This window comes from Phalangium opilio, unplaced genomic scaffold (genome assembly GCF_054372755.1).
Source record: "Phalangium opilio isolate 3A_F unplaced genomic scaffold, DU_Popi_V2 ptg000056l_1, whole genome shotgun sequence".
Classification (NCBI taxonomy): Eukaryota; Metazoa; Arthropoda; class Arachnida; order Opiliones; family Phalangiidae; genus Phalangium; species Phalangium opilio.
The window spans coordinates 5,361,361-5,380,222 of record NW_028324175.1 but is presented as its reverse complement, the minus strand read 5'-3'; the positions used below and the strand labels follow the sequence as shown (position 1 = coordinate 5,380,222).

Below are 18,862 nucleotides of genomic sequence, written 5' to 3'. Positions count from 1 at the left end.
TGATATTTACTACAAAAATATTGTTGACGAATATTTAACTAATAAAGTTAAGTTTAATTATGGCGTCATCAAAGCGAAGATCTATTTTGGGTGCTCTGCATGAATTTGATAGCGAGGACAAGGACGACCGCAATCCTGTCTTGGTATTAGAAAGGTAAGTGAGCCCGTTTTTGTTATTATCAACCGAATAAAATACCCCCTTCATTAAAAATTACTAAATTTGATAGGTTTTAATCCAAATGATTGCTTGTTTATTGCCACCTGTTATACAATATTGCTATTTTAGTTTCTTTCTTCTACTCTCGTCTTAGCCAGTAGCGAAAATTGTTCTTATAAATCATATTAAACTTAACCCCTTTTAACATTATCGGATCTGCTAGGTTGGAATTTATTATAACAGCGTACCAACCTCTGTAGTTTTAACTTGCAAAGCTAGGTGTTTCTTTAATTTGGGGATGGGTTTTTGATTACTCGAATGTGCAGTGAAATCATTTCTAAGAGAGTCAGTAACGTAATGCCCTTAATTCCGACTGATAATACTTAACAATGAACGTTTTAGTTATTGAGTTAATTATGTTTAAGACATAAAAATTGTTTAGTCTCTGACGTAGCTACAAATTATCTCCCAAACGTTTCTGAAGTATCCGTTTTTCTTTTTCGTAGTTTCAATCTTGTCGAGATGGTAACCAAAATGATAGCTGAATCCCAGAAAACCTTGAGCGACACATGGGCCAAGATTGGCTTTTCTGAACAGGACCAATTGGATAGACTTCAAAACATCTTCAATTATCACCAAGACCTGCAACATCAAATTGTAAACCATGAGGAAGATCTGCATCTTCGAATGGAAACCTTCGTTAACAAGTTAAAAACGGAGTACATCAATCTCTGCCTACAATTAAAAGTGGACCATGACTATGATGTTAACGGCATGGGGACCATGGGACTGGTACAACAGGAGTCCCATTTGAAAGAAAGATTTGAAACTCTTTTGAAGAGAAAGTACGAACGTTTGGAGCGACTGACCAGTTTGCTGAAGGAGGAACAGGAACTATGCCAGCTTCTCAGCATGCCTTCAATTGACAATGGAACAGCCAGAAGTGGAGACGAGGATGTTGATGACGCGAATGTTCCATCCGAAGAACAGTTGAATGAAATAAACCAACATATCCTGATGTTACAAGATGAAAAGGTAAAAACATTTTTATGAACTCGACGTATTCGTTGACTAGTTCCATACTTTCTATCATTGTATTCGTTGATTAAACTCTAACAGAATATCTTCTATGATTAAATGACAAAATCCAAAAGATAATGTCGCCATCTAGTATTTAACAAATATTTATCTTTTTTATATATATTTAATTTTATCGGGTATTTTATTGAGTTTTATAAAAACTGTGGTCATCTCGATTGGTAAATCTAGTTCAATCAATTATAGTACTCGTATTGATACTCGATGCATTCCCATGGTATTTAAAAAAAAAATAGTTTTAAGGTTTCAAATATCTGCCATTTGTTCTCATGTACCCTAATAAATAGTTTAAGCGTGTCTCGCCTGTGGTTTAGTTCAAAAAATGCAACTAGATGGCTCTCATAGTCGAGGGGAGGAAATGAATGGCATGCCAAGCTTAGGAATGGCATGCCAAGCTTAGGAATGGCATGCCAAGCTTAGGAATGGCATGCCAAGGTTAGGAATGGCATGCCAAGGTTAGGAATGGCATGCCAAGGTTAGGAATGGCATGCCAAGGTTAGGAATGGCATGCCAAGCTTAGGAATGGCATGCCAAGCTTAGGAATGGCATGCCAAGCTTAGGAATGGCATGCCAAGCTTAGGAATGGCATGCCAAGGTTAGGAATGGCATGCCAAGGTTAGGAATGGCATGCCAAGGTTAGGAATGGCATGCCAAGGTTAGGAATGGCATGCCAAGGTTAGGAATGGCATGCCAAGGTTAGGAATGGCATGCCAAGGTTAGGAATGGCATGCCAAGGTTAGGAATGGCATGCCAAGGTTAGGAATGGCATGCCAAGCTTAGGAATGGCATGCCAAGCTTAGGAATGGCATGCCAAGCTTAGGAATGGCATGCCAAGCTTAGGAATGGCATGCCAAGCTTAGGAATGGCATGCCAAGCTTAGGAATGGCATGCCAAGCTTAGGAATGGCATGCCAAGCTCGGGAATGGCATGCCAAGCTCGGGAATGGCATGCCAAGCTCGGGAATGGCATGCCAAGCTCGGGAATGGCATGCCAAGCTTAGGAATGGCATGCCAAGCTCGGGAATGGCATGCCAAGCTCGGGAATGGCATGCCAAGCTCGGGAATGGCATGCCAAGCTTAGGAATGGCATGCCAAGCTCGGGAATGGCATGCCAAGCTCGGGAATGGCATGCCAAGCTTAGGAATGGCATGCCAAGCTCGGGAATGGCATGCCAAGCTCGGGAATGGCATGCCAAGCTCGGGAATGGCATGCCAAGCTCGGGAATGGCATGCCAAGCTCGGGAATGGCATGCCAAGCTCGGGAATGGCATGCCAAGCTCGGGAATGGCATGCCAAGCTCGGGAATGGCATGCCAAGCTCGGGAATGGCATGCCAAGCTTAGGAATGGCATGCCAAGCTTAGGAATGGCATGCCAAGCTCGGGAATGGCATGCCAAGCTTAGGAATGGCATGCCAAGCTCGGGAATGGCATGCCAAGCTCGGGAATGGCATGCCAAGCTCGGGAATGGCATGCCAAGCTCGGGAATGGCATGCCAAGCTCGGGAATGGCATGCCAAGCTCGGGAATGGCATGCCAAGCTCGGGAATGGCATGCCAAGCTCGGGAATGGCATGCCAAGCTCGGGAATGGCATGCCAAGCTCGGGAATGGCATGCCAAGCTCGGGAATGGCATGCCAAGCTCGGGAATGGCATGCCAAGCTCGGGAATGGCATGCCAAGCTCGGGAATGGCATGCCAAGCTCGGGAATGGCATGCCAAGCTCGGGAATGGCATGCCAAGCTCGGGAATGGCATGCCAAGCTCGGGAATGGCATGCCAAGCTCGGGAATGGCATGCCAAGCTCGGGAATGGCATGCCAAGCTCGGGAATGGCATGCCAAGCTCGGGAATGGCATGCCAAGCTCGGGAATGGCATGCCAAGCTCGGGAATGGCATGCCAAGCTCGGGAATGGCATGCCAAGCTCGGGAATGGCATGCCAAGCTCGGGAATGGCATGCCAAGCTCGGGAATGGCATGCCAAGCTCGGGAATGGCATGCCAAGCTCGGGAATGGCATGCCAAGCTCGGGAATGGCATGCCAAGCTCGGGAATGGCATGCCAAGCTCGGGAATGGCATGCCAAGCTCGGGAATGGCATGCCAAGCTCGGGAATGGCATGCCAAGCTCGGGAATGGCATGCCAAGCTCGCGAATGGCATGCCAAGCTCGGGAATGGCATGCCAAGCTCGGGAATGGCATGCCAAGCTCGGGAATGGCATGCCAAGCTCGGGAATGGCATGCCAAGCTCGGGAATGGCATGCCAAGCTCGGGAATGGCATGCCAAGCTCGGGAATGGCATGCCAAGCTCGGGAATGGCATGCCAAGCTCGGGAATGGCATGCCAAGCTCGGGAATGGCATGCCAAGCTCGGGAATGGCATGCCAAGCTCGGGAATGGCATGCCAAGCTCGGGAATGGCATGCCAAGCTCGGGAATGGCATGCCAAGCTCGGGAATGGCATGCCAAGCTCGGGAATGGCATGCCAAGCTCGGGAATGGCATGCCAAGCTCGGGAATGGCATGCCAAGCTCGGGAATGGCATGCCAAGCTCGGGAATGGCATGCCAAGCTCGGGAATGGCATGCCAAGCTCGGGAATGGCATGCCAAGCTCGGGAATGGCATGCCAAGCTCGGGAATGGCATGCCAAGCTCGGGAATGGCATGCCAAGCTCGGGAATGGCATGCCAAGCTCGGGAATGGCATGCCAAGCTCGGGAATGGCATGCCAAGCTCGGGAATGGCATGCCAAGCTCGGGAATGGCATGCCAAGCTCGGGAATGGCATGCCAAGCTCGGGAATGGCATGCCAAGCTCGGGAATGGCATGCCAAGCTCGGGAATGGCATGCCAAGCTCGGGAATGGCATGCCAAGCTTAGGAATGGCATGCCAAGCTTAGGAATGGCATGCCAAGCTTAGGAATGGCATGCCAAGCTTAGGAATGGCATGCCAAGCTTAGGAATGGCATGCCAAGCTTAGGAATGGCATGCCAAGCTTAGGAATGGCATGCCAAGCTTAGGAATGGCATGCCAAGCTTAGGAATGGCATGCCAAGCTTAGGAATGGCATGCCAAGCTTAGGAATGGCATGCCAAGCTTAGGAATGGCATGCCAAGCTTAGGAATGGCATGCCAAGCTTAGGAATGGCATGCCAAGCTTAGGAATGGCATGCCAAGCTTAGGAATGGCATGCCAAGCTTAGGAATGGCATGCCAAGCTTAGGAATGGCATGCCAAGCTTAGGAATGGCATGCCAAGCTTAGGAATGGCATGCCAAGCTTAGGAATGGCATGCCAAGCTTAGGAATGGCATGCCAAGCTTAGGAATGGCATGCCAAGCTTAGGAATGGCATGCCAAGCTTAGGAATGGCATGCCAAGCTTAGGAATGGCATGCCAAGCTTAGGAATGGCATGCCAAGCTTAGGAATGGCATGCCAAGCTTAGGAATGGCATGCCAAGCTTAGGAATGGCATGCCAAGCTTAGGAATGGCATGCCAAGCTTAGGAATGGCATGCCAAGCTTAGGAATGGCATGCCAAGCTTAGGAATGGCATGCCAAGCTTAGGAATGGCATGCCAAGCTTAGGAATGGCATGCCAAGCTTAGGAATGGCATGCCAAGCTTAGGAATGGCATGCCAAGCTTAGGAATGGCATGCCAAGCTTAGGAATGGCATGCCAAGCTTAGGAATGGCATGCCAAGCTTAGGAATGGCATGCCAAGCTTAGGAATGGCATGCCAAGCTTAGGAATGGCATGCCAAGCTTAGGAATGGCATGCCAAGCTTAGGAATGGCATGCCAAGCTTAGGAATGGCATGCCAAGCTTAGGAATGGCATGCCAAGCTTAGGAATGGCATGCCAAGCTTAGGAATGGCATGCCAAGCTTAGGAATGGCATGCCAAGCTTAGGAATGGCATGCCAAGCTTAGGAATGGCATGCCAAGCTTAGGAATGGCATGCCAAGCTTAGGAATGGCATGCCAAGCTTAGGAATGGCATGCCAAGCTTAGGAATGGCATGCCAAGCTTAGGAATGGCATGCCAAGCTTAGGAATGGCATGCCAAGCTTAGGAATGGCATGCCAAGCTTAGGAATGGCATGCCAAGCTTAGGAATGGCATGCCAAGCTTAGGAATGGCATGCCAAGCTTAGGAATGGCATGCCAAGCTTAGGAATGGCATGCCAAGCTTAGGAATGGCATGCCAAGCTTAGGAATGGCATGCCAAGCTTAGGAATGGCATGCCAAGCTTAGGAATGGCATGCCAAGCTTAGGAATGGCATGCCAAGCTTAGGAATGGCATGCCAAGCTTAGGAATGGCATGCCAAGCTTAGGAATGGCATGCCAAGCTTAGGAATGGCATGCCAAGCTTAGGAATGGCATGCCAAGCTTAGGAATGGCATGCCAAGCTTAGGAATGGCATGCCAAGCTTAGGAATGGCATGCCAAGCTTAGGAATGGCATGCCAAGCTTAGGAATGGCATGCCAAGCTTAGGAATGGCATGCCAAGCTTAGGAATGGCATGCCAAGCTTAGGAATGGCATGCCAAGCTTAGGAATGGCATGCCAAGCTTAGGAATGGCATGCCAAGCTTAGGAATGGCATGCCAAGCTTAGGAATGGCATGCCAAGCTTAGGAATGGCATGCCAAGCTTAGGAATGGCATGCCAAGCTTAGGAATGGCATGCCAAGCTTAGGAATGGCATGCCAAGCTTAGGAATGGCATGCCAAGCTTAGGAATGGCATGCCAAGCTTAGGAATGGCATGCCAAGCTTAGGAATGGCATGCCAAGCTTAGGAATGGCATGCCAAGCTTAGGAATGGCATGCCAAGCTTAGGAATGGCATGCCAAGCTTAGGAATGGCATGCCAAGCTTAGGAATGGCATGCCAAGCTTAGGAATGGCATGCCAAGCTTAGGAATGGCATGCCAAGCTTAGGAATGGCATGCCAAGCTTAGGAATGGCATGCCAAGCTTAGGAATGGCATGCCAAGCTTAGGAATGGCATGCCAAGCTTAGGAATGGCATGCCAAGCTTAGGAATGGCATGCCAAGCTTAGGAATGGCATGCCAAGCTTAGGAATGGCATGCCAAGCTTAGGAATGGCATGCCAAGCTTAGGAATGGCATGCCAAGCTTAGGAATGGCATGCCAAGCTTAGGAATGGCATGCCAAGCTTAGGAATGGCATGCCAAGCTTAGGAATGGCATGCCAAGCTTAGGAATGGCATGCCAAGCTTAGGAATGGCATGCCAAGCTTAGGAATGGCTAGTTTTAGCTCCGCCCTTTTTGACGAGTTCTGATTGCTCCCTGCCTTTCCCAAAATTGGTGCATGGAGCAGCATTAGCCAGTATTTTAGGGGCGCCAGACCCATAAACACATGTGGACAGTAGCGCCGCCAGGATTATTTCTCGTGTAGGCACAGCATGATCTACAGGCCCCCTCCCTTTTTTTTTGAAAATTTATCATGCTTAATTTTTAATGTATTTCAGGATTTTGAGGAATATAATAGATTTAACGATTAGATTTCAGTATTTCCTTTTTTGTGAGATTATTAAAAGTTTGAAGTTTTTGGCAACCGTGTCCTTGCGACCCTTCTTATAAATTTAGTCAATAATTACACTGTCTTGAAGTCTCTTATCAGGGATTATCTTTCGTTTCCGTGAAGCACCTAAAAAGTTACTCTAGTGTAATCTTGGTGTGTTTACAGTTGGAAAATTTTATTCCTCTCCGCGACGCATGCCGCCTATCGTTTTTAGGTTGGGAGGGGAGTTTCCAACTCGTGTCCTTTCTAGTTTCTATACAGGAGAGATGTAATCTGGGGGTCAACGGTCAACCCTTTAGCGGGGGATCTTGTTCTTCAGAATATAAAGAAAACGGGTTTTGAAAATGCTCTCGTGTACATTACAAAAGCAAAGTGTAGCGAATATGTCAAACAGGTGTGAGATGTTGTGTTAGATTTTTACAGATAGAAATATAAACTATGATAGTACATAAAGTAATTAAACGCTGTTAAAGTAAGAAATACAATTTAATTTGAAGGCCTCTATAGGCACGTTTTTAAAAATTTGGAGGCCTCTCAAGTAGGCCAAAATTTTCCAACGTAGGCACGTGCCTACTGCTGGCGGCGCGACTGCATGTGGACTGGAATGGAGATATGGCGCGTGGTTCTTTAAGGTTAGAGAGTCTCCAGCGCCACCCCGCGACCAATATTGACAACTTTTTCGACTCAACCATAGCCATAATATAAGGCTTATGAGTCGAATTAAGTTTCGAAACTCTCCCGCTAGGGGCGCTGCCGACAGGCGATGCCATTAGAAGAACGGGTTTTTCAGCTTATAATTTTTGCAGTCCATCTGTGTTTAATGGTCTTTGGTGGAGCAGACATTCGCTCAAGCTGAACAGTGCTAGCCTTTCTTTCTATAATATAACCTGCAACAATGGGGGGAATGAAAAGGAAACCTTAGTGAAAGCTGTGTGCTAATGAACTCGATATGATATTGGGAGATATTAATTTTCGTAATACAAAAAGTAATAATTAGTGAAATTGCATTCTTTATTTTGCCACTTAAAGAATAGCGCGGGTCACGTGGTTCCCCTACAAGTTAAATTTCAGTACGAACTCCAGTTTTGCCTTGGCGAAGGCATTTGAGGGCGGGATTTATAAGTTTACTTTTAAATCCCGCCCACTAGCCTTCACCAAGGCAAAACTAGAGTTTGTAAGGAAATCTATCTATCGAAAATTACATGAAACTTGTTAATAATTTGATAATATTCTGACAATAGGAACGACGGATGGCAAAATTTGATCGAACTCGTACAGAAATTGTAAGGCTCGTTGAGGATTTGGAGCTTACTCCCGAAACTCGCTTTCATAAAGCCATCATCTCTTTCGATGATAATATCCCGAATATATTGTCAGAAAAGTACATGACTGATGCAAAAAATTGGTTGCTTGAAGTAAGATATCCTATATTTTGAACCTGTCCTATATTATCCTATATTTTTGACTTCGTCGAAGTTTTCGTATAGTTAAGCATCAAATTTTTTCTAAATTTAGCTTTTTCTATTGAGATCACTTTAGACAATGAAATTGTGAAGCTCAGGATTTTCATGTATTATATTTTAATAGGTGAATATATAAAGTATTTGGTCTTGCTCAACTTGTCAAAAAGTAAGAAAACGTCATCACAGTTGCGCGCGATTTTGCACGTGACGTAAGTCTAGATGTAGAATGCTCGTGAGGATTTTTTTTTTCAAACTAATTTAAATTTCCTCACGTTTATTCTTTCCATGATCTTACGAATTTGAGCGCGAGCGTCATTTTTCCACACTAGAAACGTCACTCGTGACGATTTGTTATATTTTTCAATTAGCTCCTCCTATTTTATATATTTACCTATTTTATATATTTACCTATTAAGTTCCTCTGAATTTAAGTAAAATACAATTTGTTTTTTTTTAGATTTATCTACACAATTTAAACCAAATATTATAATACACGATTATTTTTATTCCTATATTTTCATATAAAAACATACGGGAAAAAATTCCTTTGCAGTGAAGTTTACCTCGAATCTATGACCTACCTCGCTCACTTCATGACAGGCTCCAGTTTGTAAACAGTGACAAACTTACGGAACATATCTTATTCTTATAGACTTACAATATTATTTACTCGTAGTTGCTAACCCTTTGCTTAAAAATACTTCTTAATTTATTCATAACTTGAGTAACTTTGATTTCTGCAAATTTTAGCTTCAAAAACTTAAAAGCGCCAATGATGCCGTCTTAAAAGCCTTGCACGGACAACTAGGACAATTATGGGATGGATTAGAAATCAGCGTGTTGGACCGGGAGGAGTTTTGGTTAACTTGCATTAATCACGGCCAACCCACGATTGAAATGGTTCAACGAGAAATCGTTAAATACCAAGAAATTAGAAAACAAAATGTGGGGAAATTCATTCTTCGGTTAAGAGTCGAACTCGTTGCATTATGGGATAAGTGTTTTATCTGCACTGAAGAAAGGGAAAATTTTGTTTCCTTCAAAGATGGTAAAAACTGACAAATAATTTGCTTTTGACAAATACTTGGGCATAGAGGTGTGCGAATACCACTTTTTTGGTATCACAGTCCAGTTACCAAATAGTAGCAAATACCAAAAAATTTTCCTTATCAAATACCGAATCGAATAGTTAGGCCTTGGTAAATTTTTACTAATCGGTGAATCGCGAATAGTTAAGCCTAGTATTCGCGTATAGTTAACCATACCATTCTCGAATACCGAATTGAATACCAAAAATTTACCTTATCAAATACAGAATTTAATAGTTTTTTCCAAATCGAATACCGAATAGTTAGGCCTTAGTAAGTTTTTACTACCCGATTAATTGCGAATAGTTAAGCCTAGTATTTGCGAATAGTTAAACCATAATATTCACGAATAGTTAATACTAGGTGACCAATTAAGAGTCATTTAAAATACGTTTCTTCATTGGTCGCCGAATATTTCTTAAAAGTTTCCTAGGCACTTGCTGGTAGTTTTTGATGGGAGATATATAAAATTGGGACGATATCTTTTGATGTAAGGTGGGTCTATGTAGCGAGAGTTGCAGTGTCAGGGCGGCCAGGCTAAATATTTATGGTAGTGAAACTTTAACCGAATAGTTAGATCGATATTCGTATCGAACAGTGGAAATGAGCTTATCGAACACCGGATTGAATTACTCTATTGAAACGGTTAACCGCACGCCTCTATTTTAAAGGGATTCTTCTTCAAATCTTGAGACCAATTTTAGTAATGAAAAATTAAGACAATATCTCTGAATGATTAAGAAATCTGTGCTTATTATGATTTTAAATTTCATTTGGAGATATTCTCCTAAATTATGGAAATTGATCTTATAGTATAGTATCAAACCTAAGACCATTAAACGCAGATGGAATGGAGATAAGGGGCGTTGTTCTTTTAGGGCTGCGGCTCTCTAGCGCCACACCGCGACCAATATTGAAACTTCTTCGACTCAAAGCATAGCAAAGGCTTATGAGTCTATTAAGTTTCGGGCCTCTCCCGCTAGGGGCGATGCCATTAGAAGAACGGGGGTTTTAGCTTATAATTTTTCAAGTCCATCTATGCTTAGTGGTCTTAGATCAAACTAAGTACGAGGGAATATAGGAACTTAAAACAATTTCTTTTATTTTCAGAAACTTTCTCCGAAGATCTGTTAGAGCTCCATGAACGCGAAATTTCGAAATGGACTCAAATGTATGAAGATAATAAAGGCATTTATGAAAAGATTGTTGAAAGAAATTCTCTGTGGGAGCAAAAGAAAACCTACGAGGTAATATCCATTTTATAATTTCACTTTGGTTGGCGGCTATTGCGATTTTAATTTCCATAACTATATCATTATAGATTAAGGGAACTGATCCAAGCCGTTTTCAAAACCGTGGTGGAAATCTATTGCAGGAAGAGAAAGCTCGAAAGCGTCTGGACCATGAAATTCCAAAGGTAGATTTATACCTTATTAATAGAGGTGTGCGGTTAACCGTTTCAATCGAATAATTCGATCAAATACCGAACCGAATTATTCGATTCGGTATTCAATAAGCCCATTTTCACTTTTCGATACGATATTCAATAAGCCCATTTTCACTTTTCGATACGAATATCGAATACCGAACTGACTATTCGGTTAAAGTTCGACTACCATAAATTTAGGTCCTTGGCACTAGAGAGACCCACCTTATTTTAAAAAATATCATCCCGATTTTATTTGTCCTCCATCAAAAACTACGATCAAGTGCCTAGGAAAAATATAAAAAATTCTTGGCCACCAATGAGGAGAGGTATTTTGAAATTTAGGAGCTTCTAAATGCTTTTCTCATTACTTTGTATTAAATATTCGCGAATATTAGGGTTACCACCCGATTAATCGCGAATAGTTAAGCCTAGTATTCGCGAGCATTAGGGTTAACTATTCGCGATTAATCGGTTAGTAAAATAATTTACCAAGGCCTAACTATTCGGTATTCGATTTGGAATAAACTATTCGATTCGGTATTTGATAAGTAAAATTTTTTAGTATTCGATAACCGGTTCGATACCCAAAAAGTGGTATTCGCACACCCCTACTTATCAAGTTTCCTTTCAGTTTGTCTAACACTTTAAAGGAAAGCGCGGCTCCATGATCACCCCTAGCATTCTGGCTAATCTTCTGGACACGAATTTTACCTTGCCAAAGGCAGGAACCAATCAGACCTAATGCACTAGTTCCCATTGGTTCCTGCCTTTGACTTGACTAGCCTTTAGCAATCTTAGCCACTGTGTAGTAGAAAGACAATCTTTTAGGGGCACCAACAGAGCCGCGCTTTCCTTCAAGGGAAAATTTCAGGTAACGGTACATTATACTTTAAAGAACGGCATTTTTTAAAAAAAAAAAGTTAAAAATAAAATAAGCGATCTCTTATTACAATATGATAACTAGCATTTAATTAGTCTTAAAAATTATCAAGGACTTCTGCGCCATCCGCCTTTGGTTTAGTAGCGTCTGTTAAATCGAACCACTCACCCCCAGGGCATTGGTAGAATTCTCACAGGCTGAGAGAGATAAGGGGTAAAAGGTTCGATTTAGCAGACGCCACTAAACCAAAGGCAGATGGCGCAGTAGTCCTTGATAATTTTTAAGACTAATTAAATACAAATTACTTTGCAATAAGAGATCATTTATTCATTTTGTTTAATATTTAATTCCTTTCATATTTAGAAAAAGGCCATTCTTTTAAAGTATAAAGCAACGTTACCTGAACTTTTCCTTTTAAGGCTCTATTTATTTCCACTCTACACTTGGCCCTAATTACTGTTAATTGTTCCAAAAATTCGTAACTATGTTAAATACTAGTCACTCGCAATCAATCTAATGTGAAATATGTTTCTAGTTGGATTTAGAAATCGAATTCATGATTGCTGAATGGGAAAGAAATCAAGAGAATGCGGAAACCCTTCTAATCAATGGCAAAAAATATCAAGATTACATCGCGGCTGAAAGTCAAAATTTGAAAAACGAATTGGAAAATATCAAGAGAATGCGGGTAAATAGACGCCGTAATCCAAAAAAGCGCTGAAAAAGAAATTAAAAAATATAAACCCCAAATATTACACTTAAGCCTTAAATAAGTATTTTTTACTAAATAGAAAATAACATTAATAAAAAAAATACTTATAGGGGCTTTTAAGTGTACGTTTTTATTTATTTGTTTTATTTATTTATTTGTTCATTTATTTATTTATATATTCATTTTATTTTTAAATTATTTTAATAGTTACTAAATAATTATTTAACAAGTGATATTTTTAGTTTAAAGATACTTTTATTTCTGGCAATGTTTACTTCATTATAAAATAAAATTCCAAACATAAGTTTATAAGATATTTTCCATAAGTATGACACTACCTATACTTTGTAATGCTACTGAGAGAGACTTACAGCTCGAGCTAGCGAGAATTGATTAACTCGGTTAATTTTGCAGACTTCCATCTTATTATTATTTAGTCTGCATTACTAAGCCTTTGATAGCAGCGCCTTACCAGGCGTCGCTTTATCCTTAATCACTACCGACGCTATATACAAGGCCCATGCACGCGCACTTCGAAGGGGGGGGGGGTCCCTCACTGATATATATTTGACTTGTGTGGTTCTTAGATGGCGCTTCTTCGTCTCTTTAAAAAGGGGGTCGTTTCTAAAGAAAGGTTGTTAGGGTATGGTTTTTATTTAATAAAGTTATTTAGTCAACCAAAGATATTTTCCAAGGAATTTTTTAGAAATATTCATTTTAATTATCAAGGATTTTTGAATGATTATCACATTGTTTAAATGACTCAGTTTATTTTAAAAGAAAATAATAACATTTTGTTTGTTTGGTATCACTTAATCGAGGTTTAGCTAATATCACGTTTAGTTTTAAAGTACCTGAAGACCTAAAAATTTAACTATTTTGTAGCTAAATCCACTAAACAAATATAACATCTTCTAAATTTTGCTAACTTTTCTATTTTGAGGTAGTGGGCGTGAGAGCCATGGTACCCGGCCGTTATAAAGTACCTTCCCCCTTCTATCTTTGACTCTCCTTTGGATTTGTGCTCCCTGGTTTTACAGCAGAGGTCTAACAAATTTTTCTGTTTATCCCTGAGCCCACATTGTGGAACAATACAGAACGGCATATTGACTAGGAAATGAAACCATAAAGACAGGGTTTAATGATTAATTATTTAGATAATAATGCTAATAGTCGATTATTTAAAAGTATAAACATTTGAAATTGAATCCTAAGCCTTGGATAGCACTTTCACTTATCCTACTAATTTGAAATTTATTTGACTGACTATAACTTTAATTCTACGAAAACACATTTCTAAGTTCATAAATAAATCCCTTGTAAAATTATATACATTATATGCATTTGTCAATAATTAAACAACACATAACACATACAACAATCAAAAACCCAAAAAACATCCTTTCTCAATCGGCCTCTCAGGAGCCTAAGCAAATAAGAGCCTCTAGTGGCAATTCGTGGCGAATTAAAACTGCCAGTTTTTTTACTAGTTTTGGGAGCCTGTATGGGCCTTGTATATAGCGTCGGTAGTGCCTTAATCTATGACCTACCTCAATCACTTCATGACAAGCTCCAGTTCCTAAGTTACCAGACTTTACAAACTTATGGAACATATCTTACGAATTAACTTATGGTGATACTAACTCTCTAAGGTTAATTCTTTGCTAGGCGCAACAGAAAACTGAAGATGGAGGGAAAAAACTGGTAACCCCAATGAAACGCAAAGCACCACCGACTTCTAATAAAAATACACCAGCCAGCCAGCGTCAAAACACCGCGTTTACAACCAAACGATTAATTCTAATGCAGGGTTCGTACGGAACCTGGATAACCTGGAAAACCTGGATAAGTCAGGGATATGAAAATTAGGGGAAAAAGTCAGGGATAAGTCAGGGATTTAAAAATATTTTCTAAAAAGTCAGGGATATGTCAGGGATTTCGTTTAGTATATCAAACCATGCTTCGAGCAATGATAAATTTGTTCCCGGTGTGGGGAAGTGGACTCTGGTAAACACCTTAAAATGGTCAGGGATATTGCCAAAATTTGGTCAGGGATAACCTGGAAAAGTCAGGGATTTTCAATGTAAAAATTTCGTACGAACCCTGTAATGCTCCGCCTTCTCCCGCCATTGTTTTGTTTCCCGGTGTAAGTGCTACGGCCGTTCAAAGTTCGCCACGGAAACTTCTACTTAAATCCTCTCCACGAAAATACGCCAATTCGCCGGTAAATTATTTTATTTTTCTTTTATCTCTGGTAGTTGGTTAAGATTCACTTAATTTCCTTTTACTTTCCTTCGAAATGATAACTTTAGAAACGTATTGCGCAAAATCAATGTGTGATTGCTAAACCTCGCACCATTTTATGCGAAATTCAAGAAGATCAACCTTCATTGAACATGCCCAGGTCAATATGAAAATATCGTCCGAACCCTGAATTCTAGAAAGTTAATTTTATATTTTTATTGTGTCTCGATGGTTCCATAAGTGTTGTTTCTGACCTTGCATAATAACAAAAATAAATTAATTCCAGAGGAACCTCATTTCAACTGCAATGAAGATTAAAGCGAGTCTTGGCTATGGTATAGTTTGAACAAAGGCCACTAGATGGTCCCATAATCGGGGGGGGGGGGGGTGGAGTTGATTTACCCGCGAAACTTTGCAAACGCTTATTTAGCTCCGCCCTGATGAGGGTTCTGATTGGTTCCCGCTTTTTGCAAGGTAAAATAGGGACTTGGCACTACTACGTCACGCTACCTTCCACTAGGGCTTAAAACATACCAGAGAGCAGGGTTCATACAAACCTGGAAAACCGGGAAATATCAGGGAAATTGATTTTCCAGATTTTGTATCGCCCTACAGACTCTCGCGGCCCGCCCCCCGGCAATAACGGCCTCATTCCCATACACTGCGTCCGAGGTCAACATCGTCCTTCGGGCTGCTGCCCTCCGCACCTGGGCTGTGGCCTGGTCCGCCGATCCCGGCGGCCGCCTCCTCTTCCGCCATCGCCCGTCCCTAGGAAGCCACGCGGTCCACTCCCTGCGCCTCGGACGGCACGGGGAAACCCTGCTCGCTCGCCTCCACTGTGACCGCGTCCCCACTCCGGCGGTGCTCCACCGTTTTGGGCTCGTGGCTGACGCTCTCTGCCCCACTTGCCGGACTCTGGCAGACGCTGCCCACCTCCTGCTGGACTCTCAGAATGCATTTGATTAGGCGCTGCTCCTGCGCGCGAGGGCATCTACAGCGCCCCCCTCCTGCCATTCATCCCTGTGCCCAAAATGGTACCTGCGGAACCGCCGTCAAGGCACACGGGATCGGCCAGCGGGCCCGGCAACGCCCCTTAAGCAGGTGACAGAGGCGGGACACCGTCGGCGGCGAGCCCAGCCAGGAGGTGGTCGGTGACAGGGCTCGGACCAAGGCAGCAGAAGGCTCGAGGGGCCGGGGGATCGCCCTCCGAGCACAGCAGTGCCATACAGTCCAAAAATGTATCCGCGACCCCCAGAGGGTTGCCAAGAGCTGGGGATGAGCCAAAGCAACACCTGGGCGGGGGCGAAGCGGCCGAGCAAAACGTTCGCGGAACGAGGCAGGGAAAGGTCCGAACCAAGGGCGAACCCAAGGAACCATCCTAACCGGCACACCGAACTCGGGCCCCCTCCGCCACGACAAGGCCTTTAGCTCTACTCCCAAGGGGGGGCACCCAAGGGAGCGGGAGGGGGCCTCCTGCTGGACTGCCCGCACACGCTCTCGACGACCGCGCCGGTCCGCTCCGTTCGTCGGCCCGCCCGGTCCCCCTAGACGGACTAATCTCGCTCACCGCCGCAGGCCACGTCACCGCGGTACGCGTCACTTGCGCGGCGCTCGCCTCGCTGGGCATAGGTTGTGCCCGCTGAGGAGATTCCGCTGCCTCCCAGCACACTCTTACTGGTGCTCAAGGCCTCACGGCTAAGCACCAATGCACGTTGGAGGTAAAAAAAATGGCGTTGGGGGCGGAGTTAAGCCCGAATTGCCAAGTCCCTATTTGTAGGTAGAAGAGTATCCAGATTGTTTGGGATGCCACAGGAGCCAAGAGAAATTGAAATGGCTAGACTTAGACAAACACTTTTTTATTTATTTATTTTTTATTTTCAGGTCTTACTCGCGCAACCGAAATTTGCAAACGAAAATAATTTGACTGAGGACTTGGTGTTATCATTAGTGGGTTTGCTCTCATTAAGCGAAGAGGATGGCGGTGCTTTTGCGGCCCAGAAATCTATTTCCGTACTTTACAAAATGGGTATAAAGGATTTTAATTCTTAATATGCTGAATAAATAATATTCAGCCCAAGACCTGTCAGGATATTTTAATATAGGAAATGTTTGGTACTGGAAAAAGGCAAATGATTTCCCCAATCTCAACAATCATTGATGTAAAACATGTCAAACAGGAATGATTTTCTGATTGTAAAGGGGTTCCTCACATCCGGCTAATCTCTCTTGCGATTGGTTGTGAGCCCCGGCGTTTTCCCAGTCCCTCCCCACTCCTGAGAGTCCGAGACCCCCGCTGCGGTTCCTATAGAGTAATTTCGGTTGAGAGGGGGAGTGAACTGTGTATCCCCTACGTTAGGGGCAACTTTGTACTAGAGAATACTATTTGCCCCCGGAAGGGAAGGGGAGGGGGGGGGATATCACTAAGGTAAGAGATAGAGGGTTATGACGTTGCCGTATATGGGAAAGAAATTACTCTATAACCGGCGTTGGTAGCAATATCATAGGCCCAATTGTCAGGGTTCATACAAACCTGGAGAAATCAGGGAAATAAATAGTTGACAAAAACCTCAGGGAAATTTCCAATTTTTGGAAAAATTCAGGGAAATCAGGGAAATTTGCGTCAAACAGGGGCCGAATAATAAATGTTCCATAGGATTAACATTACACTAATTTTTGGAGGCTCATAACTCTGGTTATATAAGAGATACGGGGATGTCCTTTGATTATGTAATAGTCCTATTTGCCCCCTCCCCTCCTTCGTTAACATTTGCTCCATGGGATACTCCATATACTGGAAAAACCTGGAAAATTCAGGGAAATTTGTTTTCCAAAAGTTGTATGAACCCTGGAGTAATTAAGCAAAATGTTCATAAACATCCCCTCCATAGGATTAACATTACACTATACTTTGTAGGCTCATAACTCCGGTTCTACTAGAGATACGGGGATGTCCTTTGACTGTGTAATAGTCCTATTTGCCCCCTCCCCTCCTTCGTTAACATTTGCTCCATAGGATACTCCATATACGGGAAAAACCTGGAAGTTTCAGGGAAGTATATGGGGAAAAACCTGGAAATCTCAGGGAAATTTGTTTTCCAAAAGTTGTATGAACCCTTATTGTATCACCTGCCGGATAAGGTTGAATAACACCAAAATTGGAAAATGCCTTAAGGGCTTTCGTTTTTCTTAGCCCCTGGGGTTGTGACGTCAATAACGACTTAAAAAAAATTCCATGGTCCGCCGACTAGTTTACGGACCCTTTAAGAGTCCCAGATTTGACTATCTCTTAGTATGAGGCTTTCAGGCTGCAATTTTCCTTCTGGTATTTTAGACAGACTCTTAAAATCCGATTATTTTCAAATTGTTTGCAAACTATCTCTTAAGACAATTTGTGATATGATCGAATGTTTCATTTCAGCGCAAAACCCGTTTTTACTGGAAGATTTGACTGAAACGTATCAAATTCTTCTACCAATCTGCGCCTACTTCAATGCCAATGTTAAAAAGGAGGATTCCTTGGTGAAGTGCCTGTTAGTTTTAACTTCTTTCTATATATAGTTCCTAACTTCCTAAGTCAATGTTTACTGTTTTCTCTGTAATCGAGAATATTGTATGTAACATAAGTTTATAAGATATGTTCCATCCATAAGCGTGACATTTCCTATACAAGCTCTTAATGCTAGAGACTTTCGGCTCGAGCTAGTTCGAGAACGACAAGCGAGAATTGCAGACTACACTCGGTTAATTTTGCAGTCCATCTTACCACTACCAACGAGATATACAAGGCCCATGCACGCTCACTTCGAAGGGGGAGTCACTCAACCATGTATATTTGACTCGTGTGGTTGATAGATGGCGCTTCTTAATCTCTTTAATACACTTACTAATTAGGCTCAATTCACATGAAATCCCGCCGCACGCTCCTTCGCTCGAGGTTCGAATCTTAGAGCAGACAGATGGTCATGTGAGGTTCACGTAATTTTTCTAGACTTTACTTTAAGCTATGACCTAAGTCAATAATAAGCCACTACAAATAAGTTCAACTTCTCTAAGCAGATATATTTATTTTTTTGACAAACTGCTTGTGGTGTTGTGTGTTCCCAAGCATGTCTCCCAATCTTAGATTTCTCGATCGGATATTTTTGACACAAAGTATCGGATTCCAATTTCTCCCATTCGAATGCGTTCACCAAATATGTTATGTTGCGCACATTTTTACAATCACAAGGTTTCAAAACGACTCCGGACCCAGTTTTTAACTCTTACCTATAAGTTATTAGAACCAGTT

The 18,862-nt window shown here is 42.8% G+C and overlaps 3 protein-coding genes across 3 annotated transcripts in view; 2 read left to right on the top strand and 1 right to left on the bottom strand.

Annotated features, from left to right (window-relative positions):
• Positions 1–18,862, bottom strand: part of LOC149668158 (uncharacterized) — a 66,623-nt gene that overhangs the window by 7,001 nt on the left and 40,760 nt on the right. The window lies entirely within an intron of this gene.
• The window catches only part of LOC149668161 (protein regulator of cytokinesis 1-like), a 50,897-nt gene that overhangs the window by 20,450 nt on the left and 11,585 nt on the right, over positions 1–18,862 (top strand). The window lies entirely within an intron of this gene.
• Positions 4–18,506, top strand: LOC149668164 (protein regulator of cytokinesis 1-like). Its single transcript, XM_089840892.1, has 11 exons — positions 4–154; positions 664–1,192; positions 8,000–8,173; positions 8,972–9,269; positions 10,420–10,556; positions 10,631–10,726; positions 12,154–12,306; positions 13,999–14,144; positions 14,383–14,554; positions 16,456–16,600; positions 17,993–18,506. The coding sequence occupies exons 1-11, from the start codon at positions 60–62 to the stop codon at positions 18,130–18,132; spliced, it is 2,085 nt and encodes a 694-aa protein (XP_089697018.1). The 5' UTR covers positions 4–59; the 3' UTR covers positions 18,133–18,506.